Source organism: Squalius cephalus (assembly GCF_949319135.1).
Source record: "Squalius cephalus genome assembly, chromosome: 10".
Classification (NCBI taxonomy): domain Eukaryota; kingdom Metazoa; phylum Chordata; class Actinopteri; order Cypriniformes; family Leuciscidae; genus Squalius; species Squalius cephalus.
Window position 1 is genome coordinate 9643571 of NC_137131.1, and position 18671 is coordinate 9662241.

The 18671-nt window shown below is 34.9% G+C and overlaps 1 protein-coding gene across 1 annotated transcript; it reads right to left on the reverse strand.

Annotated features, from left to right (window-relative positions):
• Positions 1–32: 32 nt before the first annotated feature.
• Positions 33–12300, reverse strand: oxtra (oxytocin receptor a). Its single transcript, XM_079884643.1, has 3 exons — positions 12203–12300; positions 10867–11962; positions 33–2312 (listed from the first exon to the last, which is right to left on the reverse strand). The coding sequence occupies exons 2-3, from the start codon at positions 11771–11773 to the stop codon at positions 2062–2064; spliced, it is 1158 nt and encodes a 385-aa protein (XP_079740769.1). The 5' UTR covers positions 11774–11962; positions 12203–12300; the 3' UTR covers positions 33–2061.
• Positions 12301–18671: the final 6371 nt, after the last annotated feature.

Below are 18671 nucleotides of genomic sequence, written 5' to 3' on the forward strand. Positions count from 1 at the left end.
TATTCCACTTGTCAACACATTTACTCACAGTTAGACATCAACACATACAATTTATTTCAATAAATAAAATCTACAGCTACACATATTAAATGTAAATAGGCATTATATTTTTCAGGAGAAAAAATCAGTAGCTTTTTAAATGGTAAAGTAACAATAGTTTCAGTGAATAGAGTATTTAAACCTTATAAAATAAATATATTTTGCTGATAATACTGCCTTTATCATTTTCTCTTTTCCTTCTCATCTTGCAGCACTCGTAACCAATTATGTCAAATTTCCTTGTCCTCTTAAACATGTTTTCTTCAGACTATTTTATAAAGATGAAGCAACAAACATAATCATAAGTATTTAGAGCAATATTAAGCAAAATATGTAAGTGGAATAAACACTTCAATCTTACTGATTACAATACTCTTTCACACAAGACAAACAACCATAAAAGAGTAAACAACCAGTCCTTCACTTTTAAAAACAAATCAGGTGTTTGTCATATTTGATTACCATGATGCATTGCAGAAACATTTTGCAAAGAGATGTGGTCCTCTAAGCTGGACAGTAAAGTTTACATGTAAAATAATGAAGAACAGTGATAACAAGAACATGTATGTGCCAAGAATGAAAAGTGCTCGTGTTCTTAAAACAAACAAACAAACAAACAAACAAAAAAATCTATTTTGACAAATCAAGTTCATTAAAAATAAGCAACTGGCCATATTTCTCAGTAGCCCATCTTGTATTCAAATCTGCATGTACTGTAAGCTGTTTTGTGTAGCGAGTGACAGTTGCCTCCTTATAATGAATAAGGGGTGTTTCCACGACAACGCTGTATTAAAAACGAAAAAAAAAAAAAAAGTCATTGCGTTTTTGTGTACAGGCAACAACTTGTCAAAATGATCCCCGATTAAACGGATCCGCGAAAACGACTAAAAACGCTGTATTATTCATGCCAGGCCAGTAGTTGGCGATGTCACTTTGTAAAGAAACACTACGCGCCTACAGACTGAACACGTAATATGCACACGCATGACGTCACCGTTTTCACAAAGTAGCGTTTTTGTTGTTTACATGGAGACGATAACGGTATCATATCATCAAGACGTGCACTTTTCAAAAGTTTGCATTTTCAGGCCCCCAAAACGCCGTTGTAAATGACCGGCCAAAACACATAAAAAGTTTTAAGTATTTTGTTGAAAACGGTGTCGTGTAAACAGCTCATGAAATGATATAGTCCTACTGTCATCTTCAGTACAAAGTATGTCAACTTCATCTTTGACAATAAGTAGTGAAATTTGTATTACTTTTCACTGCTTTTCTTTCCTTTTTATCTGAATAAGCATAAGGTTGAGTAATGGATGACAAAATTTTCATTTTTGGGTGAACTATTCCTTTAAGGTTCAGTGGTTGTGCATGTTTACATCACATTTACACTTGGACATTCTAAGACACATTTAAGACCGACAGAAATCCGATCTGGTGGCTTGAAAATCGGCCAAGTGTAAATCCATCTAGCTGTTCGGGCCATATGCAAACTTTGCTCCTCCTAAACAGATCTATGTCAGTGAACGAAGCTTTTATGCGGCACATAACAGCTGTTGTGTTTTGTACCACAATCATCAGAGCTAATTCCCCCACATCCTGCTTTCATGAGCTACATCAAGCACAGCAAATTTTTTCGTGCCCAGCACCAAGACACATTTATGAGGTCAAACGGAATGTGTATGCACAACTAGATAGCCATTCAAACGATGAAGACGGGTGACTAGACCATAAACATGGCCAGAATCGAACAACGATTCCTCTGTAATGTTTAGAAACACAATACATGAAGGTAAGGAACAGAAGACTGCTGCATGCTCAATGTCCTCAGAGATAAGAATACGGGAAGTGGAGTAATTAAAATGGCATTCTGAATGATTCCCAAACGAAAACACAGCCGAAGGAAACCGAGCGTGACATTTAGCTTGCATTGCAGTCTTGTGTGGCTTTACATTTTAGCTTTCTTTGTCCTTCATCTGACTTTCAAATCGTGAAGCAAACAAAAGGTTTTGAGGTGCATCTGGTTTATGTGACGGAGGTCTGGGTGATACTCCGCTGGCTGCTGGTACTTTTGATGACGTAGGTGGAGGAGTTGCTCTTACGGGAATCTTGCTCCGGATCATAGCGGCATTGAGAGGACTTCAGATAGAGCGTGGAACAGCAAAGCAGGTTCTGCTTAAGGTCATGGAAGAGATGGCCAGCAAAAAACATGTAGATCCAGGGGTTACAGCAGCTGTTCAGACTGGCCAGCAGCATGGAGATGATAAAGGGCATTGCTGTAGAGGAAAAGAAACAGCTTTAACTAAACAATGTAAAGAGCAGAACACACATTGTATTCCAACTGGGTGGTCTAGTTTTAACCTTAGGTTAAATATTCTGCGCTCAGTGCTTTCGTAATATTGTGTCTAATGTATTTAATTATATATTGACTATAAATAAAGGTTCTTTATTGGCATTGATGGTTCCATAAAGAACCTTTAACATCCATCACATTTCCATTCCACAAAATGTATACATATATAGTGGAAACATGTTTCTGAGATTGTTTTTTTTTTTTTATGTTCTTCACACTAACAAAAACTATTCACTGAAAGGTTCTTTGAGGAACCAAAATGGTTCTTCTATGGCATGGGTCTCCAACCTTTTTTCATTTGAGAGCTACTTTTTAAAAATGAAAGTGGCCAAGAGCTACTCATGTAATACAATACATAAATCTCTAAAATAATGTCTCATATTAACTCTCATATTAACAACTATCCACACTGTTTTAGACCTAAAGAGTTTTTGTAGGCCTATATATGTCTTAATTGTCAGAGAAAAGAACAGAATCAGAGTTAAAAAAAATGTTTTATATAAAATTGTACTTTGCATAGTATACTGTAAAAACACATAATTATAATTATAGCCATTTTAGTTGATCATAGTTGATCATAACTAGAGATGAATGGCATGAACATTTCATTGCATGATTATAGTGACCAAAATGAGCACGGTTATCACAGAATCCTGTTTAAAAATTATTAATACTACACAATGAAATCAATTCACCAAGTTTTATGTCGAAAACCAGCAAATAACAAATATAATTATCTATGGCATCACTGCGAAAATCCATGTCCATGTTTTGGGAGATGCTAATAGTTATTTGTTGAAATTACACACTTACACATTACATACGCCTCTGCTGTCTCCTTGTAAGGATATTAATTAAACATACAGAGAGAACATAAAATTATATGAATAAGGATCATTAATGTTAAAATTATTTTCTTGAAATGAATTACTTCAATGAAATAAGTTCAATAATTGCACATGACCTCAATTTCATATCATAAATAATTGTAACCAAAGTTAAAATGCATTATAATATGCAGACTCCTTGTTCCATCTGAAATTGGTTGTTCGTTATGTGTTTTGGTGCATTATACTTTCTAAAGGTGTGTTTAATGAATAGATAAGTATTAATGTATTGTAAGTGTGGTTAACAATGCATTATAAGGTTAATTACAAGGCATAATTAATTTATTAAAGATACTTGGTAACAGTTTAGGGTCCGATTCTCACTTTTAACTAATTGCTAGCATGCATATTACTAGGATATTGTCTGTTTATTACTTATAAAGCACATATTAATGCTTTATTCTGCATGACCAAATTCTACATCCCTTAATCCTACCCCATACCTAAACTTAACATCTACCTCACTATTAATAAGCAGTATTTGGAGTTTATTGAGGCAAGGTTGTTAATAGTGAGAAATGGACCCTAAACTAAAGTGTGTAAGTAAAGTGTTACCAAGTTCAAAGTTGTAAATAAAACAAAGATTAAATGACTATGTTTTACAAGAAAATACTATTTCAATCTTTCAACTTCAAAAATTCACATTTAATTCAATGTTACTTGCCGTTTCTTTGTAATTATTTTTTCAAAAATCAGAGTGAAAATTGTTTCAAAGGAAATCCTACACTATTGGGGTTATTATTTTTCAGTATAAGAGTGATATTTCCTGCCGAACTGATATTTGAGAGCTATGTATTTAGAAGTCCTGTATTTAACCACATACAGAGCAATACCTCAGATCTAATATTAGCACAGATCGTATCTAAATGAACAACAGCAATCTGGGGAAGATGAAAACAAATCACTGGGAAGACATTAGACAATAATTCAACAGTCATTTGCAAATGAAGCGATTTATTTTGGCTAAAGTATCTTAATGAGGGCCTGTGCCACTGTACTGTTTATCTTTAGAAGTCCAGAAAGGAAAAAGGAAAACAAGGAAAGCTTCAGTGTCATTCAGCACAGCTTCCCAAGCTCAGACATGCTTTATCACTATCTCCAATCTTGTAGGGATAAGAATAACCTATGTGGCATTGAAAAATAATTGGTGTGAGAAGTATGATGTCAGATTACTTCTTTTTTTTTAAATAAAAAACAATGTTGGTGGACTGTGGTTTAATCATGCAATCTGTCACTGAGCTGTCCTTCTTAAATATCTTATACAAGCAGACAAATATAGACAGAATAAACAACAGATTGTTTGCTAGCTCATAACAATGCTGAAAGATCTGCTAAGCTAGAAAGCAGGAGATGATTGACTGAGGTAAACTCATTTGGCTCCTATTTACATTAAAGCAATGAGCCAATCAAGGTCATTCATTACTGGGGTATTATCATCGTGGGAAAGAGGTGTTCTCAGGCATGAGTAGAAGTGAAAACCATGGTTTGTAGTCACTTATAGCTTCTTTGGCAAAATATGACATACACTACTGTTCAAAAGTTTGGAGTCATTATGTTTTTAAAAGAAATGAATACTTTTATTCAGCAAGGAAGCATTACATTTATCAAAAGAGAGAGTAAAGCCATTTATGTTGTTCTTCTGAACTTTCTATTCATCAAAGAATCTTGGAGAAAAAAACGATCACTGTTTCCACAAATTTAAATTTACCCCAACACTGGAAATAGAAATACAGAATGTGCAGTCCATAGAAATAGAAATTCTGCAACTAAATTCCTTCTGTGTGAGCTGTGCTTCATACATCTACACACTGTTGGCAATGAATCTTCTTGGTCTGCACGATTTTGCATTCATTTTGCTAATGTGATCATATCTTAAGACAACAATTTGACAATCAATGTTCAGGTATTTTCACTTGAGGGAAAAAAAATATCCAAAACCTGCAAATAATATGCATATAGAAAACCAGGTCAAAAATCTGAGCACTAACATGGTCTGAATCACCATTAGAATACTGATATGACTTTGCCATACTTGGGTAGTCCTCAAATACTATTGTTAGTATGCAAAGAGGAAATGAGAAGCAGGTGATAGTAATCAAAAGTCTGACTGACTGTGTACTGCGATTAAACGTGACATGCCTATTGAGGTCTATGTATATGGGCTGTGAAATAAATACATTCTCCAGAGAAAAGGATGACGCATGAAGGTAAAAAAGAAGAATCTGATACATGAACCATGATTCCATCGAAGCCCTTTTCCCAAAAAGTCTTTCAGAAAATACTGTGGTGCATTTTAAAAAGACATGTCTGTGTCAGGAATAGAGAAACAACCAAAGATGTTGCACTGGTTAGGCTATATAGGGGGAAAAAACACCTACAGGGAAAAGCATCCAAAGGAAGTAATATCTTGAAAATCAGTTATGCCGGTCTTGACAGTACACCACAGACTCTACAGAAGAGCAAAAGGGAATCTGAGAAGCTGAGAACATCTTAAAACATAGTGTATAAACTATGAAACCACACATTTATGTGCATTCACGTGAAAAAAAAGGTCTGAATATGGAGAAACGGAGAACAGCTATTGCTGCCTTCACGTGCTATCAGTAAATAAGCGTTTCCTAGTTAAAAACTGGACATAAATGCCCTGTCAAGTCGTATTTACTACTGGAAAACTTTGAGATCATTTTGATAACCGAGTTTTATATAAAAACTTTAAACATGGCGGAGGAGAGAACGCTTGCTGCCGTTGACTGGTATTCTTTTTTAGTGTTTTCCACAACAGCTACATTGCCTTGTCTTGTCATTAATGTAGTGCTTATTTACATATATGAATAACAATTTGAAGCACATTTTATGATTTACACTATACACAGCAAAAATGGCATTTATTTGACACAAACTCTAGATCTAGATAGCTGTGAATGTATTCAATAGCGCTGGTATTTTATAGGGTTGTCAACGAATGGGACATTCTGGCTTAAAATAAGATTTCTACAAGAAATAGGCAAGAATAAACTTGGTGTCCTCTTTAGTCCAGTCATTTTAAGCCAAAATGGGGGTCAACCTTGAACAAATTGCAACAGAAGCAAACTCAACTGATTTTGTATCCTCAATATGTCCTGAGTAAGGGAAAAAAAGCCCAGAAGAATCCCATTAGGGGAAAGTTTAGAAAAAGACCCAAATATAGCCTATTCATACGCCTATTCATTCTTTTTCTTACGTGAATAGGGTAAAAAAATTAACCTTTAGATATCACCATGAAAATTACTGAGTTGATTACTTACATCAAGACAAACAAAAACTGTATTACAAGTTTTTTTAAACGGTTTGTTAACATGGACAAACGGTGCATAATCTAATTACGTATGTGCTAATTTGCATAAATACCACAACAGATCTAAACATTGCATAGCCAGGTGAAAATGTCTTGTTGAATCTTGTTGACATATAACAGTAAAATACTTAATGTTAAGGTCTGAATGGAACCCATTTAGGCTACCCATGAGCATTAATACATAGAGGCAGGAAGAAGTACTTTAGAAACTTTATTAATTATTATTGCATAGATGGGGGTTGGGGCTGGGTCCGTGCGACTGTTTCTGGGGATTCACTTTTTATTTTGCCTACTTTTTGTCTTCTGCATTCTCCTTACAATTGTCTCCTATTCTTCCCTCAGACTCGTCACCCAGACACAGTCCCACGGACCCAGCGCCAAACCCCATCTCTTAAAAAGTAATAAAGGCTGGTTTCTAAAGTACTTCTTCCTGCCTCTATGTATTGATGCTCATGGGTAGCCTAAATGGGTTCCATTCAGACCTTAACATTAAGTATTTTACTGTTATATGTCAAAAAGATTCAACAAGACATTTTCACCTGGCTATACCCAATGTTTAGATCTGTTGTGATATTTATGCAAATTAGCACATAAGTAATTCGATTATGCACCGTTTGTCCATGTTAACAAACAATTTCAAAAAACTTGTAATACATTTTTTGTTTGTCTTGATGTAAGTAATCAACTCAATAATTTTCATGGTGATATCTAAAGGTTAAAATTTTTACCCTATTCACGTAAGAAAAAGAATGAATAGGCGTATGAATAGGCTGTATTTGGGTCTTTTTTGAAACTTTCCCCTAATGTTTTTTTTTTTTTTCCTTACTCAGGACATATTGAGGATACAAAATCAGTTGAGTTTGCTTCTGTTGCACTTTGTTCAGCCTTTTTTCATAAAATGACTGGACTACCTTTTATTCCTATTCTTTCTGACAACAAAGCACTTCATGTGAAGACCTCATAATCACGACTTCAGAAGTGGGAAGTAGGAATTTTCCATCAGCATGTGAAAGCAGCATAATTCCCAATATTCAACAAACAACCATGACCATCACAGATTTTCAAGAAGACCAAACCAGTAAATAATAATAACATTTTTGGTGGGTAAAAAAATATTATATTAATGTTCTGTACACATTGATTAAATAAGGTTGACAAGAACCTTTTTTTTCAGTGTACATTTTTGACCAACTGTGTGGTCATTCGCATCAAACATCCAGACACAAAGTTTCTCCGTTTGATCCTTCAGTCTCTCAGAGTAAAGGAAATTTAATTTAGAAATGAAGGAGTAAGCAACAAACCCAGATAGGGCTCCAGTCAAGAGTATTGCTTTTCTGTTTGCTAGTTTCAACCTCCTATTTGTGCTGAGTTCACAGGAGTCAGAGAAAACTGGGCAAGCACATCTCTGGACTATCGGCAGTTAGATCAATGAACAGAGAGAGAGAGAATTAAATCCTTTAATATGAAGCAATGAAAAAGAGTTTCCAGCATGCAAAAGTGCTTTGTTCTGCACACTTCAAGTAAGATTTACAGAACATTTGAACAGGATGCAAAGCTAGAAGATGATCTACTTAAGTACTTTTTTTTCATCAGGCTAAAAACTATTATAGTATTAAGGTACTTGATCTTTAAAACACTACTGTTAAAAATTTTGGGATCAATAAGTCGTTTTGAATGTTGAATCTATAGGCTGCATTTATTTGATCAAAAATACAGTGAAAAAGTAATAATGTGAAATATTATTATTTAAAATCACTGTCTGTTTGTTTTTGAATATATTTAAAATATAATTTATTCCTGTGATGGCAAAACTGAATTTTCAGCAGCCATTACTACAGTGCTCAGTCTTACATTATCTTTCAGAAATAATATGCCGATTTGGTGCTTAAGAAACATTTCTTATTATTATCAATGTTGCGAACCTATAATACATTTTTGAAAAGAACAGCATTTATTAGAAATAGATTTTTTTTGGTTTACTTTCACATTTGATCAGTGTCCTTGCTGGATAATAATTTAAAAAATCTTTCATACCCCAAACATTTGAACAGTTGTGTATATTTACAAAATGAAGATAAAAGGTCCATGCAACTTCATTTTAGAAGCCCTGGTCAGTGAGTGTAATTTGTCCTAATGTTTTACTGTTAAAAAAAGGTGAAAGACTTAGTGGAAAGCTGTTTTTCTCTTGTAATTAAAGTAAGAATCATGGAGATGAGAACAAATCTAGTGGCCAAACCTATAATGACATTGCCAAACTAAACGGTCTCAAAATAAAGCAAACATAAGCAAGTTCAACAAGAAGTGGCTGTTTTCGGCTTTTATTTAATCTTATTATAGCCGCAGCTGAGGTTTGAACACATCAGATCATCAGTGTTATAAATCTAATCAATTGGTCTTGGCCAAAAGAAACATATTGTTTCACACATTTGGGGAAATGTCATTAGTAACTGCATTCCATATGGCTGTGTCAGTCACTGTTTATGTATAAATCTGTTCAAAGTTGTCTTAATATTTATGCTTTGTGAATGTTGTCCTGAACTTGCCATGATGTGTGAATAATCATGGTTAAATATTTTGTATGGTGGAGGTCATGATGCAAGTCAGTATCTCACACTCTCTTTACTCTGAGTCTGATAATCTTACATTTTTCTCTCTGAAGTGTGCGACTTGTGACCTGACCTTCCTCTCTTTATTGCAGGACAAACATGGTAAATCTCATGGCAAGAACATTGTTCACTGACATTTTATTTCAAACATACAAGAGAGGCCATGCAGTAACCTTGTAACTCTGATGAATCCAACTTTTGAGCTTAACAATCCATCAATTGGTATGTTTAAATAATGTATTGTTTATGTAAGCTCAAAAGTTTTAGGGTTCCTAAATGTCTCCTTCGTACTGAAAACTTGGACTTTTGTGTGCATGTAAAAACATTTGACTTCGAGCACATGATTTCATCAAATGTAATGCAGCATTAATGCCATAAAGCTGGATCATTCTATTATTCAAAACAACTGTTATTTATCACCAGTTCTCCCTGGATTTATTTGGGTGGGTGATTTCTCATACTGCAGACGGTCATGATTTAAGCGGTGTAGCTCTTCTGAATATTAATGTTTCCCCGAGGCCGGTCTTTATAGCTCTGGCGTTTATAGCGGAGTACATCTGTAGTGATTTAAAAGTAAGATGCCCACCAAAGCAATCCTAGATCTGGACTGATAGAACCTTATTCATCTTATCCAATGAATTGCAATACATTAAAACCAGCTTCTTTTCTTGTGCCTTGAAAAGAACACTTGAAAGAACAAAATAGTCATGGTCAGGAACCATCTCACATGAACTCGGCTACCATTTTAATTTGGTCGGCTATAACTGTGTAGTGCCAGACTGATAATTGTATATATTAAACTTTAAACCATTTGAACGTGAGAATAGCTTAGCATGATAGAAGAAAATAAATCAGTCTAGAAGAAAGTGAGATGGGGAAAGTTTCTTTAAGTAAAGTTACAGACTTCCAATAGCAAACAGCCTTCCTAATTGGCCAACAAACTGATTGAGCCTATAGTGTATAAGCTAGAATCCCTTGTTTAATTAGTGAGGTAGGGTGAATTCAGGTTGATTGGGTCACTTTTTGCCATCGAGATGGCTGGCTAGAAAAATATATATTTAAGTTTTCTTTAATTTATCTATTTTTCATTTGTTGACTGATATTTTGCAAATACCGACCTTATTTTTTAAATGTAATTTTATGTTTTCATGATTTAGTCCTATTAACTATTAAGTTTATGAAAAAACATTTGTGATTATTATTATTATTAATGCCTCTTACCATTAAAATGTTTGTGGTTGATTATTGGCTGACTTGTAATAACTAATTTGTGATAACTTTAACCGTATAGTCTTGATATCAGTTTTGTTAGCAGTTTAATAACTTAGATAATGTAAAAGATTATTTATTTTAGATAGATGGATAGATAGATAAGAATATCAAAAAAGTGTTTTTTTTTTAATAAGAATAAACCTTGGCTACTGTATAAGTTCAAGAAATGTAGATCCAGAAGCAAAATTGGGGTGGGAAAACTTTTGTAACTTCCCCAAAATAGCAATAAAATGAAAAATCCCCAGACTAACCAATTGTTACTCGAACTTCCCTCACCGATGCCATAAACTACAGTAAACAATGAGCCCTCGTCTCCATGTAATCCATTTCGCATAGCCCTACAGATAAAACGCTTATCAAACTGTTCAAGAAACTTACCTTCTCTTGGTGCTTCAGGATCCCATGCTGACCACATCTGAACGGAGAAAAACGGAGTCCAGCACACTATATAAGCCAGTACGATGACAAAGGTCATTTTGACAGTGGTGATTTTGGCCTTGGAAATAAGTTTGACGCTGCTGACCCGCGTGAGCGCGCTGCTTTTCTTTGCTTTGGTTGTGAGAGTGATACACGGGTCCTTATTCGTCTTCCTTTTAAAGTTTTGCCATATTTTAAAGCTTATAAGTCCGTAGCAGACGCTCAGAATGGTCACTGGTATGATGTATATTGTCAGACTAATCCATGTAATGTAGGCTTTCGCTCCCCAAGGCTGCACGAAATCTCCCCAGCAATCGTATACTCCTGAACCCACCTCCCGTAAGGAGAATATATAAACCTGTGGGATGCTTAAAAGTAAGCTTAGTGCCCACGAACAAATCACGTAACAACGGTCCTTTCGCTTGTGTAAAGAACGGAGTGGCTGACAGATTGCTATACATCTGTCTATGGACATCAAGACCAGCATGTACGTTGAGGCGAACATCCCAACGGTCTGAAGATATTTCACCAACCTGCAAAGTATGTCTGGTCCATAAAAGCGAAATGTGATGTCCCAGATGAGTTGAGGAAGAACCTGGAAGACAGCCACAACCAGGTCTGCGATGCTGAGGTGCTTCATGAAGTAATACATGCGAGATTGACTGTGCTTGGCTGTGTGGATTGCAATAAGGACGCAAAGATTACCAGCTAGTGCCAGGAAGAGCACCAAGGACAGTACAGTAACTTCCACTTTTGCCACCTCTTCGTTCCGTTTCAGGGGGTTCACCGTTTGGTTCACGCCGTAAGTTTCATTGGTGACGCTGGAGTTTCTAGTTGACTCATTGAAAGACCAAAGGATGTCCTCCATGGTGCCAAAAGCGCACACCTGCTTCTCCACAAATGTCAGATAACTTATTATTTTTCCTTGCGCATAATCAGCCAGTACATAAGCAGCCTTTTAGCTTTACAGGTGGCACTATGAGGATCCCCAGGAACAGGGAAAGCCCTTTGCTGCTCGGTGATGATCTCTGTTGTTCTCAACCTTTACTGCTGTGAACTATACACACAATAAACATTATATATGTATGTATATATGTAATACAGCACATTCAACCTTGATTTTTTTCATTTTTTACAAATAGTAGCCTTATAAGCATGTTTTTAATGAATTATAAATTAAATAGATGCATTAATCCAGTTATTTTCCATTTAAAGATTATAAAAAATATAACTTAATTGTATTTTAACATTGAATTTTAACATTGTAAATATAATTTTTAATTGTGCAAGTACTTACAATTATTATCCATTTTATTAATTTTCCAGCTGGCAGAGTTGGTGTAAAGCAGAGTCCTAGATGTGGAGAACCTCCTTTGCTCTCACTCGGCTCGCACTGAATGGAGAGCGTCACGATATCACCACTTATACATCTTCTCAATGGTTCTCCTTATCCAAACATACCCATGACTTCCACTAGGGGTCCGTGTGCTCTATTGCAAATCAGTAAGCTCCTCTGAAACAGTCCGAAGCCTGAATGGTGTGCTTTTTGTTTGCATGTTTACAGCCTTAATAATCTTTCCTTTTTATTAAAGGCATTTATGATGAAAATTAAGCTTTTTTTTAGAGCAAACAAATAAAATGATTTATGATGGGAATAGAGCACAATCAGGAGGAGAAATTCCCTTTTTGTAAAGGAGATAATATAAATATCGGTAACACTTTACAATAAGGTTCATTATACCTTAGTTAACATGAACTAAGAATGAACAATACTTTTTCATAAGTTATTAAAATCAAAGGTTGTATTTGTTAACATTAGTTAATGCACTACATGAGCAAACAATGACCAGCTGTATTTTTATTAACTAACATTCACAAAGATGAACAAATACTGTTACAAATGTATTGCTCATTGTTAGTTCATGTTAGTTAATACATTAACTAATGAACCTTATTGTAAAGTGTTACCAAAATATCCTTAAACTAAATAAGGTTATAGATAAATATTAATACGACATCTTTCTCAAGTATATTAAGAAAAATATCAGACTCATTCATACAAAATATCAGCCAGAACTGTTATCATTGAATAACATTTATCTTTGGTGGCATGTGAGAGGATGCAGCTCATGTTTTGAATATCTACTTCAAGATGACTTATTAGTATGCCCCAAACAGGCCTTATCACACTCCATCAATTGAATGCCCGAGTCCCGATCTACGTCAGCATCTCTCAGTGGACGCGCTGCATACCAGGGACAGGAGGATTTCTGAAAGTCAACACGCTTATAAAATAGTGTCGACCAAGGAAGGACATCAACAGTCAGTTACGGAAATTACATAACTTATGTCAAACGATAACATGTTTTCATAACTTAGAATTTAAGCCTTGTAATGCATTGGCAAAATTTGTTGTTACGCTTTCAAATTTAGGTATGTTTTTTATTATGAATGAACAAAGAACATGTGTTTTGCTCTCGAAATATGTTGCTAGTCTGTCTGTGATTGGAATATGTCAAGTCATCGGAATATGTCAAGTCATCTAAATGGACTGCAATAGTTCAAAGTTAAGTAATGGATGCAATAACAAAGAAAAATTCTGTGTGTTAAGAGCACCAAATTATCATTATAGACTGACACTGTGCAATCAATCGACTGTGCTGAATCGCCCACTTTGCTGTCACTCATAACACACATCAGTGGAATGTCTTCAATGTGTCAAACAGGTCAGCTTCAAGAGGAATAAATCACTCCATGCTACAGCAACCTTCATGTTTTCCATCCCCACTGGTGCTGCACTGGTATCTCACCATCTCTCATTTGTTTGGACGTCACAGAACCTCAAACATCCCATGTGGTCACTGTAAGAAAATGGTTTGTTCGACTCCGATAATCTATCTTACCTATTAAACAATGGCCACCATACCTAAAGATAAGTCATTGAAAGGAAAGGATGTTGTGCAAAGTGAATGGTGTTTTCATTTGCAAGTTCATTTGCATTAAATCACTTTGCATGTTATGTTCCAAACAAAATTTCTGCCTCCAGGACCTTTGATGATAATATGCAAGTCAGCTGCCTCATATAGCAAGTAGGTTCAAAGAATCCCTGTCGCATTGCTGAGAGAAATCTTGCTGAGACCACAAAGAGCAGTAAATTACACCTGTCAGTGGAATCTCTAGTTAAATCTCAAGACGCTTCATACAGTGGCCAAGTCACTGAATGGAGTTCGCATGTCAACTTCAATTTTAAACAAATTTACCCAAACAGCTCTTGTGGAATGACTTGCAGAGCTTAACTAAATGTATCTATGATACTCGTGGAGAATCAAAGGTAAATGTGGCACGCAGTAAGGCTCATTATTGGGATAATAACGCCATCACTACCACAGCAGCATCCTAAAATCTCATTTGGCCAGCAAAGAGGGGCTCAGAATATGACTGCTGTCACCTTAGATAATCACTGTTTTGAGCTTCAAAAACAGTCTGGCTTCTTCAACAGAAAATAGCGGGACCTGGATGACCCTATAGGAGATGTATTCTTCTGACTGCACTGTTTATTTACAGCAAAGCTCACTCATTATTCTCAGTGGTTGCAGTGGCGGAAGGGAACAGGCCTGGTCTTCTTCTAGAAATTTTAAACAACTCCTTTAGTTTTCAAACAACAATCGGTTGCATAAGAGTCGGGAAAAAGCATACTTTTTGCTGATGTTCTTAAAGCTGTTTTCCTTCCTAAAGATCCAGATCCTTATTTTTACAGCGGGTCTCCTCTATCAGCGCCTGGTTTTCATTATCATCCCTGGCACAACTCCACCATAATTTAATTTTCAAATTTTATTCCCTTTGGCAGGTATAATTGGTTAAAACAAAAACGATGCTAAGAAAGTATCTGGAAATGGTCAGCCGTCCCATAATAAACAAATAAATGGGAAAATGAATACAATTAAAAAATAATTGAAGATAGACAGGCCAGAGGGTGTATTTATTTGTAAAATGTGTGGTTTGTGCTGTACAAAATACAAAGCAGATGAAATAATGAAGTGAGAAAGAGATATTCTATAATGTTCTTCTGAATGTATAAAAAAAGAAAAGAAAAAAAAAGCGAAGCCAAAAATGGCACAATATTTAGTGGTCTTTTACTGGTCTTAACCAACAGAAAATTAGCAAGAATTTCACAAATACTGTAGATAAAGTAACTTTAGATAAAGTAAGCTCTGTGTAAACTTGCAGATAGCTTTTTACATGAAGAAGAGTCAATGTTGTTCCATCCACTCAATGTTAAAGGAGAACTCCGGTCAATAATTCGATTGCCGAGTTCACGCGCGTGATCATAGGTAACTAAACCTATGCGCGTGAACTCGGCAATCGACTACTTTGGACTTCAACCGAAAACAGGATGTAAATACAGGTATTTGCGCTGGCTTACATAACATTATTTTTATCCATTTCTTTCACATCTACTGCAGTCAGATTCACTCGTGTTCACTCTGAAGGAATCACTCACATGACCTGTGCACTTGTAATGACACATCAAGGATGTTAAGAGGCTAAAAGCAGGTTTAAATATTGCCCCATTGAAGTCAACAGGGTGCAAATTTTAAAAAGAGGATAACACGGTGTAGGCAACACCGATTTTTGTCGTTGTTCTCTGTATTGACAGCACTCCAAATTGACAAAAAAATGTTAAAATTGACCGGAGTTCTCCTTTAATGGCTTCAAACAGTTCACAAGTATTTGAAAAATGTCTCCAAGTTAGTTTGAGTTTTATGTGAGACCAAATATTCACTATAAGGTTTAAATCTGGACTCTGACCAGGCCATAACATGAGCCTGATGGACTTGTTCTCAAGCCACTTCTTGGTTGTCTTTGCAATTTGAGCAGGAGCATTTTCTTGTTATTACATCCGACCATTTGTCTTTAGATAACAACTTTTCATTAGGGGAAATAAAGCCATTCTGCAATATTCTCCTGTAATCCAAAGCATTAAATGACTTTTTCCAGGGAAGTAGCTCACCAATACCAGCAGCTTAAAAGACTCCCCACACAGTGCCACCTTATATGCTTCACTGTGGTAGAGATGCATAATATTATATTTATCATCAGAATTTTGAAGAGACCATTCTGGAGCATCACCATGCAACTCATGTTTCACTGTGATGTATCATTCCACACAACTCTGCCTGAACCACTCAGAATCAAACTTCCCATATTCTGCCAAAAGAATGTCTGTAAGACAGCAATGGATTTTTAAGTAACCTAGAGCTTTTGCTTACATTTGGCAATTTCCTGACAAATAATTTGAGGTTAAGACAATTAAGAGCTTGTATGTGGCCATTTTGGGCTTGGCTAATATTGTAGCACTAGAAGAAATAGAAATTCAATTCACATTTATTTGCAGCACTTTTCATAATACATATAATTTCAAATCAGCTTTACAGAAAATGCAATTTAGAGTTATCAGAGGTGACAAAATAATGTCAGAAATGTACAGATCTAAGGTAATACAAATCATGCAGTTAGCTAAAATTATGTATTCCTTTAAGGCAGAAACAATGAGCTAATTAAAGCAATTATTACAAGTTGTGATCATAATGAATACAATATTCAGAAAATGTGTCAGTTATGCGTTGATTCAGAGTTATGCACAAATGTATAATGAGCTGCATTGACAGAATCACTGTTAATTCAAGAGTGAACACATCTGTTCAAAATGTTGTGCTCATATATATATATATATATATATATATATATATATATATATATATATATATATACTGTATATATATATATATATATATATACACTGTATATATATATATATATATATATATATATATATACACACTGTATATATATATATATATATATATATATATATATATATATATATACAGTGTATGTATATATATATATATATATATATATATATATATATATATATATATATATATATATATATATATATATATATATATATATATATATAATGTCAATATCCATCCATCCATCTAATATAGAATAATCCCCTAAAGGACTAATGCTGTTTTGGTAATCAACACTAAAAGATGTAGAGACGTCAAAGAAAGGTAAATATTGTTTTACATAAGGTTGGTCCAAAGTCAACCTTGCAGCCATAGGAAACTAAGTTACAGCCGATGAGTGGTTGGCCTTTCATGGATCATTGCTACCTATTCGATAGCCATGTGAGAGTGTCTGTTCTATATCTACATAATCATTATAATATACAGAGCATGTATCAAGGGCCACTAAGTGTATCATTACACTGTTAAAAGAAAAAAAAGAAAAAAAAATTATTTACGTCTATGATGTTACATTGTACATTGATAGATTTTATGTAAATCCTGTATGGGTACATTGCTTATCTGATAATAAACTGAATGCAGAGAATTAAATTAAATCAAGTCACTGAGGGGTAGTCTGACTTTGTATTTACCTTCACACAGACATATGTGTACACACAGAGAGAGAGAGAGGACAAAGACACAAAACAGAGAAGAGAGAACACGTTGCTGATCACGCTATCGAAATGCAGCAGTTTCCTTGAAGTCAAAGCTACAGATGAGATTTCCATTCTTCTAATGGAAAAAAGTGCCTCATATTGTCTTTGTGTTGATTCTACATTTAGACTTACAGAGTGGGATCAAAATCATAACACAATTTATAAAACTGTTACTGATTAACAATGCTAATGAAATGCTTGAAAAAGAAGATGAACAATGTGGTTGTGGAATCATAACAATAGAGGAAACATTTCCATTTCCACTAGCCAGAAAGGTTTCTTGGCAGACACATTTGACCAGTGCAGATCCATATTTGAATGGTAAATGATTCACATATGTTCAAGGATATTCTATAGTGTTGACAAAAATGAAGAAAGAAAATAACAAACCAGGCATTAAACATACCAGTGATCATTGGTGATAACTAAGTGAAAATATGCAGTGATTCAGATTTGACAAACTTGCCCATTATAAAATGCAAAACCTTTCTAGGAATTGTGATGAGATTTTTTGATGAGGACTAGCTCACTAAAAAAATATCTCCAAGACTTCCAAAAATAACACTTTTTTTTTTTTTTTTGAACAACGAGGTTCAGAACGGGATTTTTTTTAACTGTTTGTGCTCAAGTATTATATACACATATGCACAATATACATTCAGTAATTATAGTCATGTAAAATGAAAGGGATATATACATATTCTAATAATATTTCTAATAATAATAATAATATTCATTAGGGACTTAAAACTCTTAAAGGTAACTTTTGGCCCTCGAGTCACACAGAGCCAAAGAACAACCAAAACTATCTTCTGCATGTTCTTTGGCTCTGTGTGACTGTGCAGATAAATATGACCCTTCACAATAGATAATGCTTTACAATGGCCTCAGATAGAGAGCTACATATGGCAATTTAATTGTTCAATAAAATACCTTACTCACCTATAAAGTAATAAAAACGCTTTTACAACTTTTCTAATCCCTCAGTTCTCGCCATCTCCGAAAAGCTAAGCCAATGTTTATTCTTATTTTATTACGATCTCCGTCACGTTCTCTTTTTGCCAGCAGACTCTCTTCTGTCTTTTAAAAATGTGTGATTCCCTGGAGGTTGGAGATTTAGTGCTCCATGTCAACCTTTCTCACTCGTTGTGTGTGAAAACTAACCTCTGCCACCCCCACACCACACACGTCAAAGTAGCCGGATCAACTTTTCTCAATTTACAGATATGACAAAACACACACGGGCGAG